This window comes from Biomphalaria glabrata, chromosome 7 (assembly GCF_947242115.1).
Source record: "Biomphalaria glabrata chromosome 7, xgBioGlab47.1, whole genome shotgun sequence".
Classification (NCBI taxonomy): domain Eukaryota; kingdom Metazoa; phylum Mollusca; class Gastropoda; family Planorbidae; genus Biomphalaria; species Biomphalaria glabrata.
Window position 1 is genome coordinate 26230265 of NC_074717.1, and position 27205 is coordinate 26257469.

The 27205-nt window shown below is 34.7% G+C and overlaps 1 protein-coding gene across 3 annotated transcripts; it reads left to right on the forward strand.

Moving 5' to 3' along the window:
• The first annotated feature begins 294 nt into the window (after nt 1–294).
• Nucleotides 295–24898, forward strand: LOC106068703 (beta-1,4-galactosyltransferase 2-like). 3 transcript variants are annotated; one of them, XM_013228166.2, is made up of 8 exons: nt 295–584; nt 13351–13542; nt 13836–14068; nt 14867–15054; nt 16377–16499; nt 16865–16969; nt 17841–17976; nt 24760–24898. In XM_013228166.2, the coding sequence occupies exons 1-8, from the start codon at nt 383–385 to the stop codon at nt 24814–24816; spliced, it is 1236 nt and encodes a 411-aa protein (XP_013083620.2). In that variant the 5' UTR covers nt 295–382; the 3' UTR covers nt 24817–24898. The 3 variants fall into 3 exon arrangements, with proteins under 3 accessions (XP_013083620.2, XP_013083630.2, XP_055892933.1); XM_013228176.2 differs by lacking the exon at nt 24760–24898 and adding an exon at nt 18533–19203; XM_056036958.1 differs by lacking the exon at nt 13351–13542.
• Nucleotides 24899–27205: the final 2307 nt, after the last annotated feature.

Consider the following 27205-nt stretch of genomic DNA (forward strand, 5'->3'; position numbering starts at 1 on the left):
TCACGTTCTGCACAAGAGTTTTTTGTTCAAGATTGTTTATAGTGATGAGTTATATTGTCACAATTAAACAAGAATAGAGGGTTGTTTTGAGGCATTAACACATTTACTTTTCATAGGGAAGCACAAAAAGATAAATCAACCAAAGAGTTCATTCTTTGAGTTTCTCAATTCTACAAAATTCATTTCTGCATTTTGTTGGATTTTGCCAATGAATTCTCCCCTCTTCCCAATATCACCTTGAACTTGTCAATTCAACTATTTTTAGCCTCTAGACTCTAGAGTTTGGAACTACGTTCAAGTGATCGAGAGAGAGAGACAAAAAAAATGTTTAAGGTTAAAGAAATTCAGTAGAGTCAATTAAAAAAAAAAGACAGTTATACATATGGCTCAACAAATTCCGAGAAATGCCATCGTCTGCTTAGCGCAGAAAACAAGAGTTACGTTTGCTGATAAAAGTTTGATCAACAGATGCCCGAAAAGAATTTTGAGACTTAGAAATATTTGTATTCTGGTCAGTTTTCTGATCAGTGTGATTTTTCTCTATAAACTATCATTTATTTCAAATCGAAACACTGGACAATGTGGTATGTTTTTTTTTTTTTTTTTTTTTAATTTTATTCTGGTATTGATGTAATGGGATGTTGTGTCACTGGATTCTTAGTTTCTTTACTTTGTTGTACAATAAGGTCGTACCGTTATTAGCAGCCGACTGAAAGGACGTTTGGGTGCTAAGCACAGGATCTGTCAGAATTGACTTTCTTTACAAAAAAACAAAAACAAAAAAAAACATCGATGATTGTCAAAGCTCCAAATAATACAATATATACAAACAATAATATTTTTGCCTTATTTTATTATTATTTTTTTTTCCAAAATTGAAAATAATAATTTAATAATAATAATAAAACTTGTCTTCAAGTCCGAAGATTAATGAGGAAAGCAGTAATTCCGTGGCTACTCAGCCCCAGCTGCGACCTACATTTGCCACATCTGCAGACACAACCATTGTCCGCAAGTGGTCGATTTAGATTTTCTTTTCGCCGTCTAGATCTGTCCTTGGCAGTGGATTTTCGTTTGGTCATATGCTATAAAAAAGAAAACACGTGATGTTTAATTTACAATCAATTTGGCAGAAAACATTTTTAGCTTCTTAAGAGTTTTGTCTTATTGATGTCTAAGAGCTGAGCCGAAGGCTCTTCGAGCTCTAAGTTTGAAAAAAAAACCTGTTTGGACGCCAAACAGTAAAAAAAAAAAAACCTGTGTGAACACACAGTTCTGTTTGGGAGAGACCCTAGACAATGCCTATGTGAGGCATTGCTGTTGACCGATGCGTTCGGCCCCCGACACGTGGACTAGAGACACGGCCGAAGGCCGGGAATGCACCGGGGACTTCTGCCATTTTCCTTCAATGTACCAAGCTAACTGTGCGGGATCCGCCATTTATGTAACGGTCCCTTTGAGGAACAGCGCATGGATTGGTGACGTGTTTGTGGGGACTTTGTTACAACCCCGCCCGTGCAAAGGGTGGACTCTCGGGAGTCCTGTGTTGCTACCCATTTCGCCTAGCCACTTCCTCAAATGGCCGTTTCCACGCGGGCGCCACGATGAGGCAGGGCAGCGTGCCCGTTTTGTCTAAACATTCCTATAGGCCCTGGGCGAGAGAAAAAAAAAAGAATTCCAAAATGTGTAAATAAGTTAAAGACAGTTACTGAACAATACTAAACATAATATGACATACATTCAATGATGCTATCTGTAGCTGTTGAATCATGTAAAGCCATTATTTAGGCAGTATCTTGTTTAATTCATTTCAATTTTTAAAAGCTATATAAGACATACATTCTAGATATCTATACTCAAGTTTTTAGAATGACTATAAAAGCTACACTGCATTGTTTATTTGTCTAGTAAAAAACTAGTTAACTGACTTGTATATTTGTCTAGTAAAGAACTAGTTGACTGACTTGTATATTTGTCTAGTTGAGAGCTAGTTAACTGACTTGTATATTTGTCTAGTTGAGAGCTACTTAACTGACTTGTATATTTCTCTAGTTGAGAGCTAGTTAACTGACTTCTATATTTGTCTAGTTGAGAGCTAGTTAACTGACTTGTATATTTGTCTAGTTGAGAGCTAGTTAACTGACTTGTATATTTGGTAGAGAGCTAGTTAACTGACTTGTATATTTGTCTAGTTGAGAGCTAGTTGACTGACTTGTATATTTGTCTAGTTGAGATCTAGTTAACTGACTTGTATATTTGTCTAGTTGAGAGCTAGTTGACTGACTTGTATATTTGTCTAGTTGAGAGCTAGTTGACTTCCTTGTATATTTGTCTAGTTGAGAACTAGTTGACTGACTTGTATATTTGTCTAGTTGAGATCTAGTTAACTGACTTGTATATTTGTCTAGTTGAGATCTAGTTGACTGACTTGTATATTTGTCTAGTTGAGAACTAGTTGACTGACTTGTATATTTGTCTAGTTGAGAACTAGTTGACTGACTTGTATATTTGTCTAGTTGAGAACTAGTTGACTGACTTGTATATTTGTCTAGTTGAGAACTAGTTGACTGACTTGTATATTTGTCTAGTTTAGAACTAGTTAACTGACTTGTATATTTGTCTAGTTGAGATCTAGTTGACTGACTTGTATATTTGTCTAGTTGAGATCTAGTTAACTGACTTGTATATTTGTCTAGTTGAGAACTAGTTGACTGACTTGTATATTTGCCTAGTTGAAAGCTAGTTGACTGACTTGTATATTTGTCTAGTTGAGAACTAGTTGACTGACTTGTATATTTGCCTAGTTGAAAGCTAGTTGACTGACTTGTATATTTGTCTAGTTGAGAACTAGTTGACTGACTTGTATATTTGCCTAGTTGAAAGCTAGTTGACTGACTTGTATATTTGTCTAGTTGAGAACTAGTTGACTGACTTGTATATTTGCCTAGTTGAAAGCTAGTTGACTGACTTGTATATTTGTCTAGTTGAGATCTAGTTAACTGACTTGTATATTTGTCTAGTTGAGAACTAGTTAACTGACTTGTATATTTGTCTAGTTGAGAACTAGTTGACTGACTTGTATATTTGTCTAGTTGAGATCTAGTTGACTGACTTGTATATTTGTCTAGTTGGTATCTAGTTAACTGACTTGTATATTTGTCTAGTTGAGAGCTAGTTGACTGACTTTTATATTTGTCTAGTTGAGAGCTAGTTGACTGACTTGTATATTTGTCTAGTTGAGAGCTAGTTGACTGCCTTGTATATTTGTCTAGTTGAGAGCTAGTTGACTGACTTGTATATTTGTCTAGTTGAGAGCTACTTGACTGACTTGTATATTTGTCTAGTTGAGAGCTAGTTGAATGACTTGTATATTTGTCTATTTGAGAACTAGTTGAATGACTTGTATATTTGTCTAGTTAAGAACTAGTTGACTGACTTGTATATTTGTCTAGTTGAGAGCTAGTTGACTGCCTTGTATATTTGTCTAGTTGAGAACTAGTTGACTGACTTGTATATTTGTCTAGTTGAGAGCTAGTTGACTGACTTGTATATTTGTCTAGTTGAGAGCTAGTTGACTGACTTGTATATTTGTCTAGTTGAGAACTAGTTGACTGCCTTGTATATTTGTCTAGTTGAGAGCTAGTTGACTGACTTGTATATTTGTCTAGTTGAGATCTAGTTGAATGACTTGTATATTTGTCTAGTTGAGAGCTAGTTTAATGACTTGTATATTTGTCTAGTTGAGATCTAGTTAACTGACTTGTATATTTGTCTAGTTGAGAGCTAGTTAACTGACTTGTATATTTGTCTAGTTGAGAGCTAGTTAACTGACTTGTATATTTGTCTAGTTGAGATCTAGTTAACTGACTTGTATATTTGTCTAGTTGAGAGCTAGTTGACTGTTTTGTATATTTGTCTAGTTGAGATCTAGTTAACTGACTTGTATATTTTTCTAGTTGAGAGCTAGTTGACTGACTTATATGTTTGTCTAGTTGAGAGCTAGTTGACTGCCTTGTATATTTGTCTAGTTGAGAACTAGTTGACTGACTTGTATATTTGTCTAGTTGAGAGCTAGTTAACTGACTTGTATATTTGTCTAGTTGAGAACTAGTTGACTGACTTGTATATTTGTCTAGTTGAGAGCAAGTTAACTGACTTTTATATTTGTCTAGTTGAGAACTAGTTAACTGACTTGTATATTTGTCTAGTTGAGATCTAGTTAACTGACTTGTATATTTGTCTAGTTGAGAACTAGTTAACTAACTTGTATATTTGTCTAGTTATGATCTAGTTAACTGACTTCTATATTTGTCTAGTTGAGAGCTAGTTGACTTCCTTGTATATTTGTCTAGTTGAGAGCTAGTTGACTGACTTGTATATTTGTCTAGTTGAGAGCTAGTTGACTGACTTGTATATTTGTCTATTGTAGAGCTAGTTAACTGACTTGTATATTTGTCTAGTTGAGATCTAGTTAACTGACTTGTATATTTGTCTAGTTGAGATCTAGTTGACTGACTTGTATATTTTTCTAGTTGAGAACTAGTTGACTGTCTTGTATATTTTTCTAGTTGAGAACTAGTAGACTGACTTGTATATTTGTCTAGTTGAGAGCTAGTTGACTGACTTGTATATTTCTCTAGTTGAGAGCTAGTTGACTGCCTTGTATATTTTTCTAGTTGAGAACTAGTTGACTGTCTTGTATATTTTTCTAGTTGAGAACTAGTAGACTAACTTGTATATTTGTCTAGTTGAGAGCTAGTTGACTGACTATTATATTTGTCTAGTTGAGAGCTAGTTGACTGACTTGTATATTGGCTAGTTGAGAACTAGTTGACTGACTTGTATATTTGTCTAGTTGAGAGCTAGTTAACTGACTTGTATATTTGTCTAGTTGAGAACTAGTTGACTGACTTGTATATTTGTCTAGTTGAGAGCTAGTTGACTGACTTGTATATTTGTCTAGTTGAGAACTAGTTGACTGACTTGTATATTTGTCTAGTTGAGAACTAGTTGAATGACTTGTATATTTGTCTAGTTGAGAGCTAGTTGACTGCCTTGTATATTTGTCTAGTTGAGAACTAGTTGACTGACTTGTATATTTGTCTAGTTGAGAGCTAGTTGACTGACTTGTATATTTGTCTAGTTGAGAACTAGTTGACTGACTTGTATATTTGCCTAGTTGAGAGCTAGTTGACTGACTTGTATATTTGTCTAGTTAAGAACTAGTTAACTGACTTGTATATTTGTCTAGTTGAGATCTAGTTAACTGACTTGTATATTTGTCTAGTTGAGAGCTAGTTGACTGACTTGTATATTTGTCTAGTTGAGAGCTAGTTAACTGACTTGTATATTTGTCTAGTTGAGATCTAGTTAACTTACTTGTATATTTGTCTAGTTGAGATCTAGTTGACTGACTTGTATATTTTTCTAGTTGAGAACTAGTTGACTGTCTTGTATGTTTTTCTAGTTGAGAACTAGTAGACTGACTTGTATATTTGTCTAGTTGAGAGCTAGTTGACTAACTTGTATATTTGTCTAGTTGAGAGCTAGTTGACTGCCTTGTATATTTGTCTAGTTGAGAACTAGTTAACTGACTTGTATATTTGTCTAGTTGAGAGCTAGTTAACTGACTTGTATATTTGTCTAGTTGAGAGCTAGTTGACTGACTTGTATATTTGTCTAGTTGAGATCTAGTTAACTGACTTGTATATTTGTCTAGTTGAGAACTAGTTAACTGACTTGTATATTTGTCTAGTTGAGATCTAGTTAACTGACTTGTATATTTGTCTAGTTGAGAACTAGTTAACTAACTTGTATATTTGTCTAGTTGAGATCTAGTTAACTGACTTCCTTATTTGTCTAGTTGAGAGCTAGTTGACTTTTTTGTATATTTGTCTAGTTGAGAGCTAGTTGACTGACTTGTATATTTGTCTAGTTGAGAGCTAGTTGACTGACTTGTATATTTGTCTAGTTGAGAGCTAGTTGACTGCCTTGTATATTTGTCTAGTTGAGAGCTAGTTGACTGACTTGTATATTTGTCTAGTTGAGAGCTAGTTAACTGACTTGTATATTTGTCTAGTTGAGATCTAGTTGACTGACTTGTATATTTGTCTAGTTGAGAGCTAGTTGACTGACTTGTATATTTGTCTAGTTGAGAACTAGTTGACTGACTTGTATATTTGTCTAGTTGAGAACTAGTTAACTGACTTGTATATTTGTCTAGTTGAGATCTAGTTAACTGACTTGTATATTTGTCTAGTTGAGAACTAGTTAACTGACTTGTATATTTGTCTAGTTGAGATCTAGTTAACTGACTTGTATATTTGTCTAGTTTAGAGCTAGTTGACTTCCTTGTATATTTGTCTAGTTGAGAGCTAGTTGACTGACTTGTATATTTGTCTAGTTGAGAGCTAGTTGACTGACTTGTATATTTGTCTAGTTGAGAGCTATTTTACTGACTTGTATATTTGTCTAGTTTAGATCTAGTTAACTGACTTTTATATTTGTCTAGTTGAGAACTAGTTGACTGACTTGTATATTTGTCTAGTTGAGAGCTAGTTGACTGACTTGTATATTTGTCTAGTTGAGAACTAGTTGACTGACTTGTATATTTGTCTAGTTGAGAGCTAGTTGAATGACTTGTATATTTGTCTAGTTGAGAGCTAGTTGACTGCCTTGTATATTTGTCTAGTTGAGAACTAGTTGACTGACTTGTATATTTGTCTAGTTGAGAGCTTGTTGACTGACTTGTATATTTGTCTAGTTGAGAACTAGTTGACTGACTTGTATATTTGTCTAGTTGAGAGCTAGTTGACTGACTTGTATATTTGTCTAGTTGAGAACTAGTTGACTGACTTGTATATTTGTCTAGTTGAGAACTAGTTGAATGACTTGTATATTTGTCTAGTTGAGAGCTAGTTGACTGCCTTGTATATTTGTCTAGTTGAGAACTAGTTGACTGACTTGTATATTTGTCTAGTTGAGAGCTAGTTGACTGACTTGTATATTTGTCTAGTTGAGAACTAGTTGACTGACTTGTATATTTGCCTAGTTGAGAGCTAGTTGACTGACTTGTATATTAGTCTAGTTGAGAACTAGTTAACTGACTTGTATATTTGTCTAGTTGAGATCTAGTTAACTTACTTGTATATTTGTCTAGTTGAGATCTAGTTGACTGACTTGTATATTTTTCTAGTTGAGAACTAGTTGACTGTCTTGTATGTTTTTCTAGTTGAGAACTAGTAGACTGACTTGTATATTTGTCTAGTTGAGAGCTAGTTGACTGACTTGTATATTTGTCTAGTTGAGAGCTAGTTGACTGCCTTGTATATTTGTCTAGTTGAGAACTAGTTAACTGACTTGTATATTTGTCTAGTTGAGAGCTAGTTAACTGACTTGTATATTTGTCTAGTTGAGAGCTAGTTGACTGACTTGTATATTTGTCTAGTTGAGATCTAGTTAACTGACTTGTATATTTGTCTAGTTGAGAACTAGTTAACTGACTTGTATATTTGTCTAGTTGAGATCTAGTTAACTGACTTGTATATTTGTCTAGTTGAGAACTAGTTAACTAACTTGTATATTTGTCTAGTTGAGATCTAGTTAACTGACTTCCTTATTTGTCTAGTTGAGAGCTAGTTGACTTTTTTGTATATTTGTCTAGTTGAGAGCTAGTTGACTGACTTGTATATTTGTCTAGTTGAGAGCTAGTTGACTGACTTGTATATTTGTCTAGTTGAGAGCTAGTTGACTGCCTTGTATATTTGTCTAGTTGAGAGCTAGTTGACTGACTTGTATATTTGTCTAGTTGAGAGCTAGTTAACTGACTTGTATATTTGTCTAGTTGAGATCTAGTTGACTGACTTGTATATTTGTCTAGTTGAGAGCTAGTTGACTGACTTGTATATTTGTCTAGTTGAGAACTAGTTGACTGACTTGTATATTTGTCTAGTTGAGAACTAGTTAACTGACTTGTATATTTGTCTAGTTGAGATCTAGTTAACTGACTTGTATATTTGTCTAGTTGAGAACTAGTTAACTGACTTGTATATTTGTCTAGTTGAGATCTAGTTAACTGACTTGTATATTTGTCTAGTTTAGAGCTAGTTGACTTCCTTGTATATTTGTCTAGTTGAGAGCTAGTTGACTGACTTGTATATTTGTCTAGTTGAGAGCTAGTTGACTGACTTGTATATTTGTCTAGTTGAGAGCTATTTTACTGACTTGTATATTTGTCTAGTTTAGATCTAGTTAACTGACTTTTATATTTGTCTAGTTGAGAACTAGTTGACTGACTTGTATATTTGTCTAGTTGAGAGCTAGTTGACTGACTTGTATATTTGTCTAGTTGAGAACTAGTTGACTGACTTGTATATTTGTCTAGTTGAGAGCTAGTTGAATGACTTGTATATTTGTCTAGTTGAGAGCTAGTTGACTGCCTTGTATATTTGTCTAGTTGAGAACTAGTTGACTGACTTGTATATTTGTCTAGTTGAGAGCTTGTTGACTGACTTGTATATTTGTCTAGTTGAGAACTAGTTGACTGACTTGTATATTTGTCTAGTTGAGAGCTAGTTGACTGACTTGTATATTTGTCTAGTTGAGAACTAGTTGACTGACTTGTATATTTGTCTAGTTGAGAACTAGTTGAATGACTTGTATATTTGTCTAGTTGAGAGCTAGTTGACTGCCTTGTATATTTGTCTAGTTGAGAACTAGTTGACTGACTTGTATATTTGTCTAGTTGAGAGCTAGTTGACTGACTTGTATATTTGTCTAGTTGAGAACTAGTTGACTGACTTGTATATTTGCCTAGTTGAGAGCTAGTTGACTGACTTGTATATTAGTCTAGTTGAGAACTAGTTAACTGACTTGTATATTTGTCTAGTTGAGATCTAGTTAACTGACTTGTATATTTGTCTAGTTGAGAGCTAGTTGACTTCCTTGTATATTTGTCTAGTTGAGAGCTAGTTGACTGACTTGTATATTTGTCTAGTTGAGATCTAGTTAACTGACTTGTATATTTGTCTAGTTGAGATCTAGTTAACTGACTTGTATATTTGTCTAGTTGAGAACTAGTTAACTGACTTGTATATTTGTCTAGTTGAGATCTAGTTAACTGACTTGTATATTTGTCTAGTTGAGAGCTAGTTGACTTCCTTGTATATTTGTCTAGTTGAGAGCTAGTTGACTGACTTGTATATTTGTCTAGTTGAGAGCTAGTTGACTGACTTGTATATTTGTGTAGTTGAGAGCTAGTTATTTGACTTGTATATTTGTCTAGTTGAGATCTAGTTAACTGACTTGTATATTTTTCTAGTTGAGAACTAGTTGACTGTCTTGTATATTTTTCTAGTTGAGAGCTAGTTAACTGACTTGTATATTTGTCTAGTTGAGAACTAGTTAACTGACTTGTATATTTGTCTAGTTGAGAACTAGTTAACTGACTTGTATATTTGTCTAGTTGAGAGCTAGTTAACTGACTTGTATATTTGTCTAGTTGAGAGCTAGTTGACTGACTTGTATATTTGCCTAGTTGAGAACTAGTTGACTGACTTGTATATTTGTCTAGTTGAGAACTAGTTAACTGACTTGTATATTTGTCTAGTTGAGATCTAGTTAACTGACTTGTATATTTGTCTAGTTGAGATCTAGTTAACTGACTTGTATATTTGTCTAGTTGAGAGCTAGTTGACTTCCTTGTATATTTGTCTAGTTGAGATCTAGTTAACTGACTTGTATATTTGTCTAGTTGAGATCTAGTTAACTGACTTGTATATTTGTCTAGTTGAGAACTAGTTAACTGACTTGTATATTTGTCTAGTTGAGATCTAGTTAACTGACTTGTATATTTGTCTAGTTGAGAGCTAGTTGACTTCCTTGTATATTTGTCTAGTTGAGAGCTAGTTGACTGACTTGTATATTTGTCTAGTTGAGAGCTAGTTGACTGACTTGTATATTTGTGTAGTTGAGAGCTAGTTATTTGACTTGTATATTTGTCTAGTTGAGATCTAGTTAACTGACTTGTATATTTGTCTAGTTTAGAGCTAGTTGACTTCCTTGTATATTTGTCTAGTTGAGAGCTAGTTGACTGACTTGTATATTTGTCTAGTTGAGAGCTAGTTGACTGACTTGTATATTTGTCTAGTTGAGAGCTATTTTACTGACTTGTATATTTGTCTAGTTTAGATCTAGTTAACTGACTTTTATATTTGTCTAGTTGAGAACTAGTTGACTGACTTGTATATTTGTCTAGTTGAGAGCTAGTTGACTGACTTGTATATTTGTCTAGTTGAGAACTAGTTGACTGACTTGTATATTTGTCTAGTTGAGAGCTAGTTGAATGACTTGTATATTTGTCTAGTTGAGAGCTAGTTGACTGCCTTGTATATTTGTCTAGTTGAGAACTAGTTGACTGACTTGTATATTTGTCTAGTTGAGAGCTTGTTGACTGACTTGTATATTTGTCTAGTTGAGAACTAGTTGACTGACTTGTATATTTGTCTAGTTGAGAGCTAGTTGACTGACTTGTATATTTGTCTAGTTGAGAACTAGTTGACTGACTTGTATATTTGTCTAGTTGAGAACTAGTTGAATGACTTGTATATTTGTCTAGTTGAGAGCTAGTTGACTGCCTTGTATATTTGTCTAGTTGAGAACTAGTTGACTGACTTGTATATTTGTCTAGTTGAGAGCTAGTTGACTGACTTGTATATTTGTCTAGTTGAGAACTAGTTGACTGACTTGTATATTTGCCTAGTTGAGAGCTAGTTGACTGACTTGTATATTAGTCTAGTTGAGAACTAGTTAACTGACTTGTATATTTGTCTAGTTGAGATCTAGTTAACTGACTTGTATATTTGTCTAGTTGAGAGCTAGTTGACTTCCTTGTATATTTGTCTAGTTGAGAGCTAGTTGACTGACTTGTATATTTGTCTAGTTGAGATCTAGTTAACTGACTTGTATATTTGTCTAGTTGAGATCTAGTTAACTGACTTGTATATTTGTCTAGTTGAGAACTAGTTAACTGACTTGTATATTTGTCTAGTTGAGATCTAGTTAACTGACTTGTATATTTGTCTAGTTGAGAGCTAGTTGACTTCCTTGTATATTTGTCTAGTTGAGAGCTAGTTGACTGACTTGTATATTTGTCTAGTTGAGAGCTAGTTGACTGACTTGTATATTTGTGTAGTTGAGAGCTAGTTATTTGACTTGTATATTTGTCTAGTTGAGATCTAGTTAACTGACTTGTATATTTTTCTAGTTGAGAACTAGTTGACTGTCTTGTATATTTTTCTAGTTGAGAGCTAGTTAACTGACTTGTATATTTGTCTAGTTGAGAACTAGTTAACTGACTTGTATATTTGTCTAGTTGAGAACTAGTTAACTGACTTGTATATTTGTCTAGTTGAGAGCTAGTTAACTGACTTGTATATTTGTCTAGTTGAGAGCTAGTTGACTGACTTGTATATTTGCCTAGTTGAGAACTAGTTGACTGACTTGTATATTTGTCTAGTTGAGAACTAGTTAACTGACTTGTATATTTGTCTAGTTGAGATCTAGTTAACTGACTTGTATATTTGTCTAGTTGAGATCTAGTTAACTGACTTGTATATTTGTCTAGTTGAGAGCTAGTTGACTTCCTTGTATATTTGTCTAGTTGAGATCTAGTTAACTGACTTGTATATTTGTCTAGTTGAGATCTAGTTAACTGACTTGTATATTTGTCTAGTTGAGAACTAGTTAACTGACTTGTATATTTGTCTAGTTGAGATCTAGTTAACTGACTTGTATATTTGTCTAGTTGAGAGCTAGTTGACTTCCTTGTATATTTGTCTAGTTGAGAGCTAGTTGACTGACTTGTATATTTGTCTAGTTGAGAGCTAGTTGACTGACTTGTATATTTGTGTAGTTGAGAGCTAGTTATTTGACTTGTATATTTGTCTAGTTGAGATCTAGTTAACTGACTTGTATATTTTTCTAGTTGAGAACTAGTTGACTGTCTTGTATATTTTTCTAGTTGAGAGCTAGTTAACTGACTTGTATATTTGTCTAGTTGAGAACTAGTTAACTGACTTGTATATTTGTCTAGTTGAGAACTAGTTAACTGACTTGTATATTTGTCTAGTTGAGAGCTAGTTAACTGACTTGTATATTTGTCTAGTTGAGAGCTAGTTGACTGACTTGTATATTTGCCTAGTTGAGAACTAGTTGACTGACTTGTATATTTGTCTAGTTGAGAACTAGTTAACTGACTTGTATATTTGTCTAGTTGAGATCTAGTTAACTGACTTGTATATTTGTCTAGTTGAGATCTAGTTAACTGACTTGTATATTTGTCTAGTTGAGAGCTAGTTGACTTCCTTGTATATTTGTCTAGTTGAGAGCTAGTTGACTGACTTGTATATTTGTCTAGTTGAGAGCTAGTTGACTGACTTGTATATTTGTGTAGTTGAGAGCTAGTTAACTGACTTGTATATTTGTCTAGTTTAGATCTAGTTGACTGACTTGTATATTTTTCTAATTAAGAACTAGTTGACTGTCTTGTATATTTTTCTAGTTGAGAACTAGTAGACTTACTTGTATATTTGTCTAGTTGAGAGCTAGTTGACTGACTTGTATATTTGTCTAGTTGAGAGCTAGTTGACTGCCTTGTATATTTGTCTAGTTGAGAGCTAGTTGACTGACTTGTATATTTGTCTAGTTGAGAGCTAGTTAACTGACTTGTATATTTGTCTAGTTGAGATCTAGTTGACTGACTTGTATTTTTGTCTAGTTGAGAGCTAGTTGACTGACTTGTATATTTGTCTAGTTGAGAGCTAGTTGACTGCCTTGTATATTTGTCTAGTTGAGAACTAGTTGACTGACTTGTATATTTGTCTAGTTGAGAGCTTGTTGACTGACTTGTATATTTGTCTAGTAGAGAGCTAGTTAACTGACTTGTATATTTGTCTTGTTGAGAGCTAGTTAACTGACTTGTATATTTGTCTAGTTGAGAGCTAGTTGACTGACTTGTATATTTGTCTAGTTGAGAGCTAGTTAACTGACTTGTATATTTGTCTAGTTGAGAGCTAGTTGACTGCCTTGTATATTTGTCTAGTTGAGAACTAGTTGACTGACTTGTATATTTGTCTAGTTGAGAGCTAGTTAACTGATTTGTATATTTGTCTAGTTGAGAGCTAGTTAACTGACTTGTATATTTGTCTAGTTGAGAGCTAGTTGACTGACTTGTATATTTGTCTAGTTGAGAGCTAGTTGACTGTCTTTTATATTTTTCTAGTTGAGAACTAGTTGACTGACTTGTATATTTGTTTAGTTGAGAGCAAATGACTGCCTTGTTTATTTGTTTAGTTCAGAATAAGACAACTTTGCTAATCTTACCAAGAACCAATATAGACTACGATGACGTCAGCCTAGATGTTTTGTCGCTTCGTCATAAACTTCAACAACAACCGAACCAGACACAAGACACACAGGTTCAACAACTGCCACACCAACGCAATCTTAGTTCGTCACGATGCTCGAAATTGCCGCCAACTTTAGGTCAGTGCACGTGAATGAGAGAAGTTGTCATGTATGGTGTTTTTTTTAAGATTAGAGAAAAGATATAGATCTAGATCTATAATATACAATTATACATCCACTTATCAAGGCTTGTTGCTCTTTACTTCTATCTATCTATCTATCTATCTATCTATCTATCTATCTATCTATCTATCTATCTATCTATCTATCTATCTATCTATCTATTTGTCTGTCTGTCTGTCTGTCTGTCTGTGTATGTACAATTTGTGTGTTTTTGTATTAGACATTCTTAAATTCTCTTTGCTCTACAGTTGGACGTCTTGACACAGACAAAAATTTGATTTCCTTAAAACAGCTAGGATTGAAGTTTCAACACTTATTCAACCATGGTCGACTTCAACCACGTGATTGCCAAGCTCTTCAGCGATTGGCTATTATCATTCCGTTCCGGAAGCGATGGTCCCATTTAATTGTTCTGCTCAATAACCTCATCCCCCTGTTGTCAAGGCAACAGGCGGATGTTCATTTCTTTGTTGTTGAACAGGTAGCAGTATGAACTATTCAATGGGGCAAAGCAGTTAGAGCAGGGAGATAGATACACTTATATACTTACTGGACCTTACACCCAGGATCCATAAAGACCTAGAGATGGAAATTTAAAATAAAGCGTATCTAAAGGGGAAGAACTCCGTCCTTAAAACTATATTTACCGATAATGTACAAGTTATTTTCCTTATTCGATTTCAAACTAAATAACCAATCATCAATTTAGAATTTAGAATTTTTGTTTATTGATTCATGTTTTGTTAGGTACACTAAATAATTGTTTGAAGTATTAATTTGATCGGGGAATGCGCGAAGGAGAAATAGCGTGAATAATAATTGAAGAGGACTAAACCCAACAAATGTAGCCATAGCTGCGAATACTAAAGTCTTAGTTTCCCTTGTTGCCATTAAACAAAAAATAATAATTATCAGTCATTAATTGTCTAATTGGTTACTTTTTTTTATATTCATTAATGTCCTGTCTATTTCAATGAATAATTATGCAAAGTTTCAAATTGATCAGAGAATGTGTGTTGGAGATATAACGTGTACACATTTTAGCTTTGTGAAAAGCGGTTTGATTAAAGTGTAACTCTAGTGATAGGAAATGAATATTATATAATAACTGTTCTACTTCATTTTTTTTTCAGTGGTTCTATTTCAATTAACAGTTCTATTTCAGTTGTTCTGTTTCAGTTGTTATAATTCAGTTAACAGTTCTATTTCACTAAACAGTTCTATTTCAATTGTTCTATTTCAATTAACTGTTCTATTTCATTTAACTGTTCTATTTCAGTCCTCGAGATCAACCTTCAACAGAGGCGCTTTACAAAACGTTGGCTTTCTGGAAGCCCTACAGTTAGGTCAGTTTGACTGTTTTATCTTCCACGATGTTGACCTGGTCCCATTGAATGACAAGAATCTGTACAGGTGTGGAGACAATCCCAGACATTTCTCTGTCGCTCTCAATAAATACTCATACAGGTAAAGTTGTATTTAGATATAATTACCTTAGAGAAGTGAGTAGTTGGAATAGTTCAACTGACCCCTCGGCGTACAACGGCTTTGTCGGCATCAGATGTAGAAATAATAAACAGGTCGCAACTGGTTTTGTGTAGTCAAGTGAAACGCTGCACTCATTGCTTATCCTCGCAATGGAAGGCATTGCTCTTATTAGTTTGATAGTAAGGGGTTCCCTAGTGGCAAGTTGTTTGATGTGTAGTTATTCCCTTTACAGTGCTAAGTAGTTTGACATTTAGATATTCCTTGTACAGTGCTAAGTAATTTGACATTTAGATATTCCTTGTACAGTGCTAAGTAATTTGACATTTAGATATTCCTTGTACAGTGCTAAGTAATTTGACATTTAGACATTCCTTGTACAGTGCTAAGTAATTTGACATTTAGATATTCCTTGTACAGTGCTAAGTAATTTGACATTTAGATATTCATTGTACAGTGCTAAGTAATTTGACATTTAGATATTCCTTGTACAGTGCTAAGTAATCTGACATTTAGATATTCCTTGTACAGTGCTAAGTAATCTGACATTTAGATATGCCCTTGGAAGTAAATAATTTACAAGTTTACAGCAGAACGTCTTCCTTTTTTTTCTTTTGCCATCCAATTGGATGATCGATCATAATTGGTAATGCACAATGCATGAACTTTGACATTTCAAAATTAACACTTGTATAAATAATTTTAAACGTGATTTACATTTAGAGAAGTTCCAAGACAGAAGATAAAACATTTATGGATTAATTTTGTATCAAATAAAACCATAATTAAAATAACAAACAATTAAATGATGAAATGATAAAAAAGGGACAAAATAAAATACACATTTCTTGTTCAATAAACCGTGAAACAATTTTTTTCCTAGCCCGAAAAAAAAATCAAAATAAAATATCATTAGAATTTAAATTTCTAATACATCATCATCATCATCGTCGTCGTCCCATTGGTTTGCGTGGTAGGGGGTGCTTTGGCGGAGCACTTAACCAAATCCTTCCATTCTTTCTGGTCAGAAGCTGTTTTTAGTTTTATCTAAATAACAAGAAAGAGGCCGGTCCATTCTTATACATTGTACTACCACGCCATAATCACGGATGATCCTTTTTTCATGCTCCCTGCACTGTATCTTGAAGGAGGATTTTTGACATTCAGTTGAATTAATAGTTAACAAGAAACTGCATTAAGATTTGGATATGACTGGGTCTGTTATAAAAAATATTGTTGAAAGAAAGTCTGTCAAGTAGAAGGTAAAACCGAGTAGGACTAAGTATTTCTTCTGATCTCCCTAGTCTTCTGTATCCTGGCTACTTTGGTGGTGTGGTTGGACTGTCCACACAACAATATCGTGACATCAACGGAAACTCAAACTTGTATGTGGGCTGGGGTGGAGAAGATGACGATTTGTTAGAGAGGTGAGTGGTTAGTGAGTGGTCAGTGATTGGTCACGTTGTACCTCTTGATTTATCGTAAACATTTATTTTATCACCCAGTGTTTTTCTTTCTATCAATACTAAATCTTATAGATCAGAGACGTTCCTTCAAAAGTGAGGATACTGACGTCCAAACTGTTTCTACGTGCTCATCCTGACTTAGAGTATAGGATGGAAAGACATACTTCATAAATAAACCAGTTATTGTTTTTGCTATTAAAACAAATCTCATCAACTACCTATAGTATACACTCAATATTTTCTATTTTGTTTTTTTTTTTATTCTCCTTTGGCTAGTGTGAGGAAAACATTAATCTGACACATTCATTTGTTTTTCTATTTCCAAGACTTTTGAACAAAGGTTACTACATCAGTCGCTACGCCACTGACCTATCTAAGTATGATATGATACAGCACGGCATGGAGGAAGGGAACAAACCAAACCCTTTCAGGTTGTACATTACATTGTCTTCGTGTTAATAGAAGGTCACTAGAATAAGCGTATACTGGAGATCTATAAAGTAGGCCATTAGGATATAGCAATAAATAGGTCAAAAAAATAAACCAATAAAGTAGACCAATAGAAAAGACCAATGTAAAAGATTAATTAAATAAGTAGGTTAATAGAATAAAACCAAACAGAGAGGCTAATAAGATAGACCAAACAAAGAGGTTAATGCATAGAACAAACAAAGGAGTCAAAAGAAAAAGACCAAACAAAGAGGTTAATGCATAGAACAAACAAAGGAGTCAAAAGAAAAAGACCAAACAAAGAGGTTAATGCATAGAACAAACAAAGGAGTCAAAAGAAAAAGACCAAACAAAGAGGTCAACAGACAGGACCAAACAAAGAGGTCAACAGAAAAGACCAAACAAAAACTCAACAAAAAAGACCAAACTAAGAGGCCAACAGAATAGACCAAAAAAAAAAGAGGCCTATCGAATAGACCAAACAAAGAGCAATAGAAAAGACTAAACAATAAGGTCAAAGATAAGACCAAACAATAAGGTCAATAGAAAAGACCAAACAATAAGGTCAATAGAAAAGACCAAACAATACGGTCAATAGAAAAGACCAAACAATAAGGTCAATAGAAAAGACCAAACAATAAGGCCTATAGAACAGACCAATTGGTGTGTCACCAAAGTATTTTAATAAATCTGAATATTCTGTAACATTCACAGCAAACACGGCATCCAAATAGTTGTGCTAGATATACAATACCCTCGTGAACTGAAGTGAACTGAGGTATCTTTACTTTGTTTTGTACATTCTATGAACAAGGTTCAAATTCATCAGTAAGTCTTTTCTAACATGTTCAGGTTAATGCTCCTGGAAACGGCTCGTGTACGGCAGGAGGTGGACGGACTAACCAGCATTCAGTACAACAAGACTATCACAGACCTGATTCTCTTCACTCTCATCACTGTAGACATTGACAACGAACAACTTCTGAGGGTAAGAACTGCTCAGTGGAGATGTGCCAATGGCCTATACTTGAGATCTAGACGAATATACCTCTATGTCTTTATTGTTAATGATGGCTTATTCGTGTTACAGACACAGTAGAAAATCGAAACATTCTATAGAACGCTTTCCCTTGTTTTCTGTTTTGTCTAAGTATTCTATATAATGATTAAAAACTATTTCAGGCAAAGTAAAAAATATCAAAATTACATAGACATTTATAAACCAGCATCAAGTAACGGTCTCGGTTCAAAGTGTGTATAGTGTTTGTTTCTTTTCACTACCAATGAAACTACCCGCATTTCGACTCTTCTTTAACATACTTTTGGCCCGTGAATTTTAGTATCTGTTACGTTGAATTGCGGACCGCACCGGGCGGCACCCATCAGAGAGTGACATTATAGTGATAAAATAGAAAAAAAAAAGAATTAAAAAAAAAACGAGTTGGCAAATAGTGTTAGGACTTGGGTCTGTCAATGAATGTATAACAATTAGCTATTTCAATAACAACATGCCAACTACAGATTTGATTGTTCATTTTTGAAAGGATGTTTGGGCGGGAGGAACGCCTTTAGATAATTGCACCGAGTGACACCAACCCAAGTGACGCCTCTGAACAAGATTCTGTTAGAAATCACAGTGTGATTTGTTGAACTGTTCTTGCATGTCTGAATATCCAGACGCTTAGAACACTGCATTCTCGTATTTCATTTTTTTTATAGCACTCTTTGGAACAAACTCAATTTTAAACTTGCACAATACAGTCTTGTTAAACATTCTTGTAATTAAAACAAAAAGTAAACTGAAAAGCAAATAGTAAAGACCATAGATGTTTAGTTGAAAAATCGAATAAATATGTACCTGTTTCATTTTGGTATCAGATACCATAACGGTGTATATATAACACTATATACATAACACAAAAGAGGATGTAGATTTAAAAAATCCGTAAATTATGTGTGTATATATACCCAAAGCCACAACAGACTACGTCTCTAAGTTGATACGTATTTGAATCACGTTGATATCCTTTTACATATTTGAACTACAAACTGACTTGCGCTTCATCTTTCGTTACATAGTTTTGTGTCCCGCCCACAGACCCTTATAGGCCTATATTATATCTAGACTGGATAATAATTTAACACAACAAAAAAAAATGTGAAAAAACGTCAAAAAAAAAGCTGAAACAAGGCATTGTTTTTGTCACAGTCTCGCTTGACATTGTCTGTTATATGTTCACCTTTGGTCAAGATGGTGAAAGGCACCTGAAACCTCTGATATAGAAAGAGGAAGTAAGGATGACTAAATTGACTTTTAGTCAGTAGTAACCTTAGTTCAGTTGAGAGTAGTCACTTGAAGTCATTAGAGACAGTAAACGTATTTTAGTAGTTTTCTGTACTTTCGTTCTATTCGTATTATTGAAGTTTATTGTTACTGTCACGAGTCGAGTCTGTGACCTATTTCGACCAGTTTCTAGAAGCGAGTTCAAACCAGTGCAAGTGTCCAGCGTAAACAAGTTAATTTTAGGTATCCAATCAAAGAAAGGGTTAAGAAAAAAAATAGCACACGTCAGCTTCTAGAAGGTCAAAGTTACTAAAATAATTATTTGAGAAGGTTCCATGATTCTGGAACGTACGATCAAAGAAAGTATAAATTGGGGGAAAGTCAGTTAGACGGGGTCCTTGCATAGTAGTAGTTCTTGTAGAGCGATAGTCCTCGCTTAGTCCTCGCTTAGTTATCGCTTAGTCCTCGATCAGTAATAGTTATAAGTTTTGTTATATTAGCGGGTCCATTAAAGTTTTATTAGTTGAAGTTGAAGTTATACTAAGTGAAGTTTCATGTATCTTTAAGTTTTATTTATGAAGTATCAAGTCAAGTTGTTATTGAATTGAGAAATTAATTTTATGTGAAAGTTGAAGAAGTATTACTAAGGAAGTTTGGAAGAAAATACAGAGATGTTTCTTCACTTCATTGAGTTATCAAGTTTGATAATATAATCCCCACCAAGTGTGATCGTCACAGTTACCCGCTGTGATGCGGACGTTATTTGTATTCTAGAGGACTTTTAGTATTTTGTATTCAGGGTTATGCCGATGTTATATTCCTAGTTATTGGATTATCTTTGTGTAACTACTATGAAGTTGCAGTATTGTTGAATAAATCTCATATTTGTCTGCTAAAATGGAATTGAAGTCAATCTGTACTATTTATGCTTGTCACGTGCATCAGCCGTGTATCTCCAGGACGAACGAACCTAGAATTCTACAGCATTCGCGACACATTGATAGTAACGCACGATTCTACATCTTACTGACCAATAACGCACATATACGTTACAGTTTTGTAAAGTAGTTGTAAGAACCAAAGTGTTTTTTTTTCCAACCCTATGTATATAGGGGGGGGGTGACTAGTGACTTGCGATGGAATTTTTATTTAAGTGAGGAGGATTCGTGCAACACGTCGACCTCACTCTTTCGCCTTAAAGCCCATCCTTTTCCGGAAGCAAGATTTGGTCAAGACGTCCAGGGACGAGTTTGGATGCAGTGGATGACCAGAGACTTTCTATTTGTCTTGTCCTGCTCTAGAGTGCTCCACAGCACTGTGCTGGTATTTGCCTTTCTGTCCGATTTGTCTAGTTTTGTGACGTTACGCACAGGCCGCCAAGTCCAGACTTCCCATGCTAGGTTTGACAGAACCTCAGTGTACTGAGTGCCACGCCAAGTCCAGACTTCCCATGCTAGGTTTGACAGAACCTCAGTGTACTGAGTGCCACGCCAAGTCCAGACTTCCCATGCTAGGTTTGACAGAACCTCAGTGTACTGAGTGCCACGCCAAGTCCAGACTTCCCATGCTAGGTTTGACAGAACCTCAGTGTACTGAGTGCCATGCCAAGTCCAGACTTCCCATGCTAGGTTTGACAGAACCTCAGTGTACTGAGTGCCACGCCAAGTCCAGACTTCCCATGCTAGGTTTGACAGAACCTCAGTGTACTGAGTGCCACGGATACGTAAGATACCCTCTACCTGGTTCAGCCGGCCAGTCAAAGCCGTTTCCAGGGTGTGGCCGCTGAGCATGCTACAGCTTCTGGGAGCCACAAGTGAGAGTTGGGTACCGAGTGGGGTCCAAGAGTGAGCCAAGCTACCCTCAAAAAGAGGGCACGACTTCCTGTCCACTAGAGGTGTATGGGTTATCTAGGAGGGGTAGCGCCTCAACCCTATGTAACATATAATTTAATGTTTAGATCTAGATCTGGTAATTGAACATCGATTTTCCTAGATTCGCGGCAACTTCCATAACAACTTGAAAAAGAGTTACGTACATAACAATCTATATATAGGTCTGTGAATCGGTCAACAGCGGAAAAGAATCTGTTTCTGTTTTCCAGTCTAGATATAATATATATAGGTCTGTGGTCCCGCCATGATCTTTTAATAATGAGGTAAAGGGGCTAAAGCTACCCCCTACATACCATTGCGATCTATGGGGAAACTTTCTGTGGTCGACAGTTAATAAAGGTGTCGTGTGGTCAGCATAACGACCAACCGATTTTACTGACCCAATGTAAGTCAGGTAGGCTACTCATTAGTAATGGATGGACTCATGAGTCGTCTTAAAAATTCCGTATCAAATATCAGTTTTCACCGCTCTGTTCAAAAGCCAAGCGCTTTACAATTCGACAAAGACGCCCACTTGATGAGATTTGCAATCATTTTTGAGGTTTACCCAGTCAAAAGTGTGCCGACCCTTGGCCCGGGTATTGATTAGTGTAATGGGAGGAATCCTGCCCCCCTTCCCCATTATTTACTAAGACTGCAATGGTTAGATAGAGAGAGAGACCTTCTTTCTTCTTCCCCCACAAGGAAGAAAAGAACGAAGTAGAGATAGACTTTCTTCAAGCAAAACGGAATGACAGCTTACTCATTTGAATCCTTTTTGTCACGAGACTTCCTATTAGCTTGCATATGTTTTATTCCGATAAACGAAATTTAAATCTGAATTAGCTATCAGCAAATGGTTCATGTAATAGGACTTATTATTTACTTTAGGGTCTGATCCGAATAATCGACTGGTCCGTTTAACCACTGATACCATTAACCGGAATCAAATGCAATTGATAACAAGGTACACTACTCAAGTTCAACTCCAGCTACCAGAATTACTTCTTTTTATATGTTTGTATCCCTTTGATCAATGTTCTATTTTTGTTTTCAATTGATCATTCACTTGTAGAAAGAGTAAAAGATTTGCTGTTACAAAAAGTCAACAGCTTCATAAAGTAGGATTTTTTAATTTTTTTTTTAAAGTTTTTTTTTGTTGAAATTTATAAAAAAATCTTTTCCAAATAAGCTTTTATATCAAGACCATTGACATATATATTTATATGTCTACTAGCCTGGCATTACCCGCGGCCTGCGGGTCTAAGTTTGTGTTTACTAATCTAGTTGATTGGATTTAGATGTATGTTAAACGTAGCTAATGATCCTTTCACGTTATTTCTCTTTCGCTACAAAAATAAAATTAGTTTTGCGAAAATGGGTTTACCCGAAGCCGATACATTCATATCTATTAAAAACGAAAAGAGCGATAGCTTTGTTAAATGAATGGGATTATAAAGTGAACAATTAAACGAAATAATTTTTAGTACACGATTCATGAATGAATATAGATCTAGGCCTATCTCAACCCGGCTTCGCAGCTTACGTAAACGAATGCAGTCTATTAAAAATGCTTTAGAAAACCAAATTTGAATATTTATTTGATCAAAATATGAAATGAATGGACTATAATTAGTATGTTCATGTGTTTAAGTATAAAACTATCTGTGCTAAGAGAAGTTTTATCATCTTAGAGTTGAATTAGAGTTTTAGATCTAGGGATGGGATTATAAAGTAAACAATTAAAAGAATTAATTTTTAGTAAGCGATTCATTACGGTAGTGTCTAATGAAAGAATGTTTGTCAGGAAATCTGCAGTCACAGATATAACGAACTAATAAATTTTAAAAATGCTTTTGAAACACAAAATTGAAGGTTAATTTTATTATATAATAAAATCAATGGATCTTCTTTTGTATTTTCATGTGTCAAAAAAAAAAAATAATTGCGCAAAGTGTATTTCTAAAAATTAGATCTAGGTCTAAATCCTTTCGATCTTTTTTATGTCAACATTGTAGACATGGCCTAGATCCATAAAATACTATAACTGTAATAGAGTCGGAAATTTTTTTTTTTTTAGGGTCTTAAGTTTGTTTTAGGGCTACAATACATACACTAAGGTCTAAGTTGGTACCTAAGAAACATTCCTGCCAAGTTTTATCAAGATTGGTCAAGCGGTTTTGATGTCTATAAGTAACATACATATACCTCACATTCTACTTTATAGTATAGATGATTATGACCTAGTCCTAACGTTAAGATTTACCTACCTTCCTATTATCATTCTGGACTGGCAGAAATTGGTATTTTCAAAATGTTCATGATTGTAATGTTAAGGCGTAAGTTTATAATCTTTATTTTCCCCTAATTAACACGTAATACCCATCATGGTTGCCTGGCAATAAAAAAGTTCGCCTATAAAATATCAAATTGAAAGTATTTATCAGACAATCATTTCAAGTTTTGTCCATTCATGTTGGCTCTTGCAACTTCATCGATTCAGTTGTAAATAAACTTATTACAATCTAAAAAGCTGCTATGCCCAAACTGCGGCCGGCGGGCCATATCCTTCCCGTAACGAGGTGCCTCTCGAAATTCTTCAACCGTAGTGCACAGTAAAGCCGTAGAGGATCTATTCTGTTAGAATCGATGATTGTTTGCAGTGATTGAGACCATAACAAGTAATAGGCCTACTTGTATAATTTCTGTTCAAATTATACAGTAAACTAAACATAGTTTTTGTTGTTTAAAAAAAGGAGGACAAAAGTTACCCCTTTGGGAATCGAACCGAAGACATTCGCATTTTTAGCCCGATGACCTAACCAACTTAGTTAACAAATTGACAAAAATAAATATATAGATCACGACATCTTCTAGATCTATAAATAACGTATCTGTGGATGTCAAATTAAATGTCCGCTAATTTCGTTCTTCTTTCCACATAGCGTAAACAAAAATGACTGTTAATTAATTCAATTATTCATTAGGTGAGCTGTCTAAAATACTGATAAAATGTGTTGCTACGTAGCACGAGTTTATGTGTGAAAAATGAAAGATCGATAGTATTCTGAAAAGTTGTCATAATAAACTATTCGAATCTCTAATCATGAAAAAGTGTGAGCTATTAGTGAGACTTGAATAGGTGGCAGTGGCGTAGATAGGAATTCATTTGGGTCCCGTGGGCTTGACCTCTTTGTGGGCCCCTGCATTTTGCGTAATCTATATATAATTCTCTTCATGGCTCAACAGTTTGGACACCAAGAAGTAATGGAAAGATCACTCTTTTATTTCTGCAAGTTGAACTAGAGTTATCACATGTTAAAAAATGAAAAAAATGAGAGGGGAGAACAAGTAGTATTCATCCGTCACTAAATAGCAGGGCCGGACTTAACCATTGTGGATCCGAAACGGATTTCGCGGGGCCCAGTTTGTATTTAATATTTAATGTTAAAAACACTTTGGAACACTCATTTGAGGAGGCCCCTTTAAGTGGGCTCCGGGGGGATTTTTAAATTCTCACCTCCTCCCTCTCCCCCCCCCTCTAACTTCGCCACTGGCAGGTCTACTAAATTTACGAATATTACTTTAAGCTGTATATCTTCTGTTTGATCCACAGGCTGCTCCTGAGTACATACAAAATATAATGGCGACTACAACAGAGAAGCAAGACTGATGTCCACACACATTTACACACACAGTAGCCTATATTTAATGTGTACATAGTAATGTATCATTCACACGGCTTTATAATTTATAATTTATGTACATTTTATTTTCAAGTTATCCATTTTTCTTAGATTACTAATTGTAAATTTCTTCTGTTAGTTTATATATATTTTTACGAAAATGATTTTGTTTCAGAGTCCATTTTAAAAAATGTACATGATATTTACATGATATTTACATGATATTTACATGATATTTACATGATATTTACATGATATTTACATACAAAGTGCATTCTTAGCCGTGATCCAACATCGAAGGTTCCGGCTAGGCAGGGTTATAAAAATATATAATAGGGTAAGAGAAAGAGAGAGAGAGAGAGAAACACATAGAGAAAGTAGGTGTTAGTACCAAGTCATATGAGAGAGAGTGACACAGCGGCATTAATACATTTAAGGTTTCAATTTTAGTAAAAACAAGGTTACGAAGACAATTTGTGTGGAAACACAAACTCAGAATCGGCCCCTGAAGTGGTCCACCCAGGCAGGTAAAATATCAAGTTTCAATATTTTCATAAAGAATATCAGAATAAAATTCTATCAAAGGCAAATATCAGAGAAGAATGAAGAAAGAAGGTTGACAGATCTTGTGTGGTGCCCCAACGGACCAGCAGACCAAGGGAAAGGTGAAAGTGAAGGAGAAGTTCAATGTGAACCTGGCCTAACTAGTGTCATACAATGATTATCTAATTAATCTTATTGTTCTGTAAAGGGTCAATCTCTTATTCAAAGCCTCAAGAAAAAAAAATACCTTAAAAAAAATATAAAAAAATCTCCCTTTCCTTTATTTCAGTGCTGCACATGTTTATTGTCTCTCTAAAGTTCACGTGATAATATAAACGTATTCATTGTTGGTTGTTTTAATTTATGCTCCACTTATATGTTTTCTAAATACACTTTTTCTCTTTAAAAATAAAAGTATACATTGTTTTGTAAATGTATTAGTTAGTATGACAGAACTTATATAACTTACTAATAAAATTGTAAAAAAAAATTTTGACAAAAGCTAAAAAGGTTTTCATAAATGTTTTTAAAATATGGTATATGTATACTTCCTGTTCTGTAGTCACAGATTAATAATAAATTACTGTAGACGTTACTAATTAATAATGATAATAACGAGACTGTCTTGATCAAGGTAGACATATATAACTAACTTTTATTTCCGTCCGATTCTTTGCTTTCGCATAAAACATAAACAAAAAACAATGACGTAATATCTTCTAATATTAACACATCCTTCCTTTTGAAGCTATCATCACATCCTTCCTTTTAAAGTTCTTAACACTTATATTTACAAGGAATTTTGACAACTCGACCACTTCTGGTTGTCTTGACCGGCACAGCAATTTCTCTAGATGTTGGTTTATAATTGTCTGTTTCTTTTGTTCTAACAGTTTGCTGTTCATTGTCTTCGTCTGTGTCATAGTACCCAGAGATGTCTTCTTCGTAGCTCTTGTTTAAACACCGTTGATTTCGTCTGTATGTTTTCCCATCATTTGTCTTTATGATGTAAGATCTGGGTGATGGATGTTTCTTAATGACGACTGCTTTCTGCCATGTTTGTCCTAGACGAACTCTCCCCTTCTCCCCGACAGAGTAGTCTTTAGGTAACCTTGCTTTTGCATCGTACCTCACTTTGCTTTTCCTCTGTCGTTTGTTGAGTAATGTCTCTGCATTTTCAGCTACCGATGGTTTCAATAGTTTGGGATCAGTTGGAATGATGTCCCTGAGTCTTCTACTCATCAGCAGTTGTGATGGCGAATAAAGCAGTCCGCTTATCGGAGTATTTCTATACTCGAGCATAGCGAGATATGGATCTTTCCCACTTTTGTATGCTTTGTTGAATATCTGCTTTACGATACCAACATACACCTCACTTTGTCCATTTGATTGAGGGTATCTGGGACTTGATGTTGTTATCTTGAAACCCCATTCAGAAGCAAACTCTCTATATTGATAGCTATTGAATGGCATATTGTCGTTCACTATTTCTTCTGGTATGCCATGTCTAGCAAAAATACCTTTCATTGCCCTGATAACACATTCTGCTGTTTTGTTCTCTAGTCGTTTTATTTCAGGATATTTGGAGAAATAGTCCACAACTAGCAAATAGTCATTGTTTCGCCATTCAAACAAATCTGTCGCAACCTTTTTCCATGGTCTGTCTGGTACAGCATGAGGTAGCAATTTTTCCTTCACATTATTTCTTTTGAACGTTGCACATGTTGAGCATTTCATTATTGTCGAAAAAATATCTTTAGACAATCCTGGCCAAAACACACTCTGTCTTGCCTTCGATCTGGTTTTCTCAAGACCAAAATGACCTGTGTGCAA